The 7,173-nt window shown below is 41.5% G+C and overlaps 1 protein-coding gene across 1 annotated transcript; it reads right to left on the bottom strand.

Moving 5' to 3' along the window:
• Positions 1 to 220: 220 nt before the first annotated feature.
• Positions 221 to 6,830, bottom strand: LOC134310697 (uncharacterized). The gene is made up of 4 exons (XM_062992323.1): positions 6,796 to 6,830; positions 3,135 to 3,199; positions 295 to 737; positions 221 to 238 (listed from the first exon to the last, which is right to left on the bottom strand). Exons 1-4 carry the CDS (start codon positions 6,828 to 6,830, stop codon positions 221 to 223), a joined length of 561 nt encoding a protein of 186 aa, XP_062848393.1.
• Positions 6,831 to 7,173: the final 343 nt, after the last annotated feature.

Here is a 7,173-nt window from a genome sequence, read left to right as displayed (position 1 = left end):
GGTTTGGTTAGAATGGTGTACTGGTGGAGCCAGAACTTTGGTATCTTCACTGTGCAGGGCTTTAGGTATCAGGGTAGGGCTGTAGATTCTGTCCACAGACCTGTTTTCCGTCTGAAAGCCTCTCTGATTTGCAGTAATCCTGGACATTTTGTGGATGACCGGCTTCCTTCTGTTTGCAGATGAGCCCTTATTTGGCCGTTTTGCCAGCCTGGCTAGACTTTCATGGCACCATTCTACTCTTTTGGCGGACGCCAGTTTCCAGAGAGGTTCATCGGATGTCGGTTTATGGTCCACCGTGGTAAACGGTTTGGATCTCCTGGCCACCGGCTCCTCCATCACGACGACACGAGCTGCAGGAGGGGCCCAGCGTATCAACGGCAGGTTTGGTTTCAGCTCCTGAGGGCTTGTCTGCGCTGGACTGAGGCTGTAAATGATATTGTGCTTGTGGGTCGAGTAATCTGTGGTTATTTTGGTGTTTGTTTGGTTTAAAGGGCTGGGCTCAGCCGGGGCGGCTACAGGAGGTTCAGGTTCTTCTACAGGTGAGGGACTTTTATCTTGAGGTTTGTGAAACTGTGCCGAGCAGGATTTTTCTTCCTCATCGTTCCCATGTGGCTCAGAGGTCCAGAAACACTTGCCTAGCAGGTGAGGTGACACCACGATGTTCCTCTCATCCACAAACCTGCATTTTAGCTGAACTTGCTGTTTAGCTCTCTGGAATACATCTAGCATCCTCTCATCTGCAATAAAGAACAAAGTCGTGGTAGTTTATAGACGTTTTTACTGTACAGCTGCAGGAAAAGGGTCTTTTTTTATTAAATAAAATGTTGTTCAATTATTAAATATTTGAATGGAATTCTTGGGATATTGGGTGTAAACTAAAGACACAAAGCTACAAGACTGTTAAATTCTTAAAATATGAGATTGTGGGGATATTAACTGATTGAGGTGAGCGAACTGACACACGCCCCCTCCGACACGTGTGCAGTAGCCGCGGATCAGCCTTGTGTACGGAGAGCCACACCCTGATCAGCATTATTCCTCTATTCTGTGCAGACGCCAACAATCAGCCAGCAGAGGTCGTAATTGCATAATTGCATCAGTTATGAGGTCCCTATCCGGCTCCCATCCTATATGAACAACAAGCCAATATATAAAAGTACCTTCATACTTTGATTTTATCACAGACAGTATTTTATGTTTCATTCCCAATTAAAAAAGTTGACACAGGGCAATTGTATCATGTCCATAATCGCCTGTTTGAAATCACGTTATTATTTATTATATATTTTTTTTTACCTCATTACTAGCCCTAAATTTCCCCCGTCCAAACTTTTATGGACTGGGTTGCAGGGCAAAAATTCATGAATGGATGTTTATTAACAAATGAAATGATGTTGACCAGACAAAACATAATTTTTTTTTTGCATTTTTCATACTGATTAAAAAAACACAAATCAGCAACCCGATGTAGCCTCGCAAGTGTGTCCATCCACGTCTTTCCGACCATTCCCAAACACACACCTCCTCTCTAAGGTTGTCATTCCAAGTACATCACTTTTGATTGATGGTGTTATGAAGAGCCAGAATGCTGATATTATGTCCTGGACATCGTATCCAATGAGACGTGGAATTATTTTGATGACATTAGCATTAAAAAGTCTCTCCTGTTCGTTCAAGTAGAGGGGGGGCCCATAATAACTTGCTATTTTTGGAAGGTAACGTGTCCGCTGGTAGCTGATGGACAGGAGGGTCAATACTAAGGGTCTCACGTTCATCAGAGAAGGAGACCTCATAATCAGTGACCTTAACATTCTCCTCCGTCTCGGACACGTTCTCCTCTCTATCATTCTTACTGTCAAAGAGCTGTAATAAAACCTCACTGAAGGAAAGCATTTGCTAAGAGGTGAATTTCAATTGAAAGAGAGCGAAAAGAGAGAGCAGAGCTCAAGAGAATGGCTTAGAAGGCTACTGTACAATGTTTTTTAATGTTTGTTCTTCATCTGTGTTGAATGAAATATCAATGTCCATGTGGAGACCACATTCCACATTTTATACAGTGCACTGATTCTGAGGCATGATGGAGATTAAGCTACACAGCATGGATGTTTCACACATAATAGATGCTTTCTGATCCAGGCCCAAAATATAGCATGGCACTGGGTGAAAGAACAGTGTAATTTGAACATGGATGTTAAAAATATAATCAATAATGAGCATGCAATACCTCCTTTTTGGTGGGCCTCTTACAATGGAGAATATAGTGCATGTATGACTCAAGTGTGACGTTCATTATGAATCTGGAGTTACTGCATTTTGTTATTCTGGCCAACATACAAATGAACCATTTCAGGAAAAGTTTAATTATTTTGTAAAATGCAATTACACAAGAATCTATGGTGCTCATGTTGTTGGTTTGAATCTCAGCTTTGCTACCGGCAGGTTGGGCGCTTATAAGAACAATGATTGGCTCGTTCGCAGGTGCCAGAGGGGATTCCTCATAACTGATGCAATTACAACCTCTGCTGGCTGATTGATGGCGCCTGCACAGGGACGGGGGATAACGGGATCAGGGTGTGTTTCTCCGTACACAAAGCTGATCTACATACGAACTCGCCTCATGCCGGTAAAAAGATGCAGTCGGCTACTGCACACATGTCAGAGGAACCGTGGGTTACTCGCGGTTCTCCACAATCAGGAGTGGGGGTCAACATCAGTAGAGGGGAAGCGTAATGCAATTGGGTAATCGGATATGACTAGATTTGGAGCGAAAAAAGCAAAAAAGATGCAAACAAAAGAATCTATGATTTGTTAATGATCGTGTTTACCCCTGTATTCCATCATCTTTCTTATTAAATGCACTTGTTAATAGTTTAGGAACTGATGATACCTAGTTTTGCAGATTTGCAAGTGGAATCCTCGTCCATTCTTGCTTGATACGAGAGTTCAACAAAATCATGTTTAAATTGAGGATGGATGATACGTCTCTCAGTTTTCTCTAATTTGCATCCACATCTCTGATTGGTACATTTTACTTGGCATGTACCTTCTTTCTGGTTGAGCTCTATTTTGGCGTGAGGCTTTGCTTTATAAGCGTGTTCACTGTTACATGGAAGTGAGTGAGTTTGATTGCTTACCGTCGAGTCCATCGTTGGCAGTGGGGCCCTCCCAGGGACTGCACAGCTCTCGTTTTTTATCTTTTCTGTTGGCACACGAGCAGCAAATGTGTAAAGATAGCAGCATGTTCTGAAAACACGCATTAGAGTACAACAAGCCCTGTGTATCCTTCCATGTTCACAAGTCACAAAATACATTTATGTTAAATTTAAATGTTAAATACTGATACTAATAGAACTAATTAATTACTAATAGAACCTGATGTGTAATGTAGTGGGGAAAATTGGCAACTAACTTGACTTAAGGTAAATTATATAACTTAAGGTCTAATGTAGTGGGGAAAATGGTAAATCACATGACTTAAGGTCTAATGTAGTGGGGAAAATGGTAAATCACATGACTTAAGGTCTAATGTAGTGGGGAAAATGGTAAATCACATGACTTAAGGTCTAATGTAGTGGGGAAAATGGTAAATCACATAACTTAAGGTCTAATGTAGTGGGGAATGTAGTGGGGAAAATGGTAAATCACATGACTTAAGGTCTAATGTAGTGGGGAATGTAGTGGGGAAAATGGTAAATCACATGACTTAAGGTCTAATGTAGTGGGGAATGAAGGGGGAAAATGGTAAATCACATGACTTAAGGTCTAATGTAGTGGGGAATGTAGTGGGGAAAATGGTAAATCACATAACTTAGGGTCTAATGTAGTAAGATAAATGGTAACTGAGGTATATGGTATTAAAATAGCTTAGCAGTGTCAGGTTGTAGCTGAAGTAGTGTGAAAAATGGCAACAAGAATTGGATATCTTTACATTTATAACCTGCAGTATTGCTTAGTGGTTAAGTTGGGCTCCTGAGCAAGGCCCTCAACCCTCAATTGCTTGCCTCAATTGTATTCAGTCACAACTCTAAGGCGCACTGGTTTAAAGCATCTGCTAAATGTCGTAAATTAAGCGTAAATGCAGTAACTAAAGGAAACACAGGCAAATCTTGGGTCAAACTCCAAATAGACAGAAACAGCAATGTGATGATCAAACCTGTGACTCTTAACTTTTTCCTATCTAACTCCAAAATGTCGTTGCAATCTTTCTGCCCACTGCTGCTGGCCCATACGGATCAATTCCACAAAGTATGTCGTACTTTAGCTATTTATAGACTGCTTTTTTTATTGGATGGTTAAAGGTTAACACTAGAAAGTTTACTACGATAGCCAAAGAGGTTTTGTTGACTAAAATTTGCATGCCGATTTATTGTATAACTCAAAAAATAAATGAAACTATTTATAAAAAATGTAATGCATGTAATGAAAGAAATGTTTGTTATGATTATTTATTAATCTGTGTGGTACAAATATTACTTGTGCAGTGTTGCTTAATACAAACTAAATACACACAAGTAATTAAAAAAACAAACAATTAAATGAACATATTGAGAGAACTCTGCAGCTTGTGTTTAATGAGCCGTGATGTTTCCCAAACTATCCCCGTGTCCCATGTCCTCTAATCAGTTCGGCTCTGTAGTTAAATCAGTGGCAGAATCACACGGACGATCCGGCTAACAAGCAGAAGCTTTAGTACAGCCTCCCCTCAGCTTTTCCAACAGCTATTTTAGATGCTGTGCATTACCGGAGTGCTGTTATTACACTCTGCCATGGCGGGGTGAGATGGGCTTCCCTATTTCGGGGCTTTATTCTGTGATGGCTTAGAGAGCTGAGATGAGGCCAGACACCGTCGCTGAACCCGTCTACGGATTTTTGAGCATGTGGAAAATGAACTGAGAGTAGAAGCAGAAATTCAGCAGCTGTCTGAACATTATTTTTTATTACTTTCATCATTTCAGACACCAGTGTTGAGTCTGTAACCTCAGCATTGATTTACTCGCTGCTGACCAGTGTAAATATCCAACAGTGGACAAAATATGGCACCATGATGGCCCAGCTGGTAGTGTGGGTGCAACACAACATGGTTCCTGGGTTTGAGCCTTGTCTTGTATGGAGTTTCTCATGTTTTCCAGTGTCTGTGTGGGTTTTGTTCGATACTCCAGTTTCCTACCGCCTCCCCAAAACATGCAAAAGATGAAATGACTATGCTCAGGTTCTTCTGGGTGTGAATAAGTGATCATTATTAATGTGTGAGAGTGTGGTGTGGTGGATTTCTGCCCTGCACCCAGTGCTTTCAGGTGGTGCTACAGAGATGGGGACTCTGAGTTGCACGTAAGTCGCACACACAGCAACTTCAGACTCAACTTGGACTCGTTTCAAATGACTCGAACTCGACTCGTGACTCACAAAAAATGACTTGTGAACAACAAAAGTCAGCAACATTAGTTACGTGTAACAATTATATATAAATATACACTAGATCCGACATCATTCTGATCGTGTCATTTTCTGCTCTATAATAACGCTCCGGCCGTCTTAACCCACAACACACGCAATGGGTAAATGTTCCAGCTTCCGGCGTAGTGATGAAGCGTCGCTCCCTACTTAAAATGGTGGAATACCCTACGTAGTGCACTTCACAGTAACAACTAATGTGAATGAAACGCTGCTACAGAATTGGCGCTAATGATTTTAAGAACCGCTTTCTGAACCAATCAGACCTTCTGATGCTGTTATTTGCATGTATTTAGTTTGCAGCGTCACACAGATGATTGTCAATGAAACACTTGATCGGCTTTCTAACGAGTTCGTGTTTTACTTCACAACCGGGAAAAGTTTGGAGGTTTTTAATTATAAGCACATTTACAAAATAACGGATTCTATTCCTAATGGGGGACACGATTATAAATTTAATAGCATCTGGAAGAACATAAGCTAAGGTAAGCAGTATTATGGACTTTTTGCTGTGTGTGGGATTTTGGCCGCTGTGCCGTGATTTGCAATGAAAACAAACGTCAGTTTAAGATTTTAACTGGTACCTAGGAAAGTAAAGGCACGAAGTAAAATGGCTAAATACAGTCGCTAATCTGTTGTTTTTTATCTGAACTTACAGATTATTTGTTTATTTATACGCTACATTTCCAATATATGTTTTGTGTTTATTATATTGACTTGTGACTTGACTCAGACTCTAGCCTAAAGACTCGTGACCTGACTCGGACTTTAGCCTAAAGACTCGTGACTTGACTCGGACTCTAGGAAACAAAAAGTCACTTAAAACTACTTTCATATTTACTGATTTTCCCTGTTGGATTAATAAAGTGATCTATCTATCTAATGCAACCCTAACCAGAATAACCAGAGGCTATTGAAAACACTCACTCACTGTCTTAACAGCTTATCCAATCAGGGTCGTGGAGGGCTGGAGCCTATCCCAGCTTTTCAAAGGGTGCAAGGCACACAGTAACACCCTGGACGCCAGTCCATCACAGGGGAGACACACACCCATACACACGCCCATTCACCTATAGGGCAATTCAGTGTCTGCAATTAACTTGACTGCATGTGGGAAACCCACACAGACACGGGGATAACATGCTAACTCCACACAGAAAGGACCCGGACCGCCCCGCCTGGGGATCGAACCCAGGACCTTCTTGCTGTGAGGTGACAGTGCTACCCACTGAGCCACAGTGCCGCCCCTATTATAAACAAATGAATGAAATCTAAGTGTGCAAAATCAATGAGCATTAAAATACAACCTAAATATGCTGTTATTTAAACATACGGTTGACTTACCTTTTCTTTATAGATGTCTTTTCAGCAGAAACCATATTCCATCCCATTCCGTCTCCCAGCGCCAGTCTGTAAGGGTTGCTGGACTTTACACGCGTGTATAGTGATTCATTTGTTGTGTTAGCACCTTGATTACACCCTCGCCGACACACTGGCAAACTGAGACACACAACAGTACAGAGGAGCCTGGTAACGCTACACCAGATACTGCAGGAAGGACAGAACCAAATTCTGCTTGTAAACAAAAACTGTGATAAGTGATGCTTAACAACGGGTCAAGCAGGATAAACGAGTAGCTGAGCACTGACTAAAGCTCTCAAAGCCTGAACTGTGAGGTCTGTGGAAATATCAAATGTCAGACTGCACACACGCCAGAATCTC

Source organism: Trichomycterus rosablanca, chromosome 3 (genome assembly GCF_030014385.1).
Source record: "Trichomycterus rosablanca isolate fTriRos1 chromosome 3, fTriRos1.hap1, whole genome shotgun sequence".
Classification (NCBI taxonomy): Eukaryota; Metazoa; Chordata; class Actinopteri; order Siluriformes; family Trichomycteridae; genus Trichomycterus; species Trichomycterus rosablanca.
The sequence above is the reverse complement of the archived record's forward strand: the minus strand, read 5'-3'. Positions and strand labels throughout refer to the sequence as shown.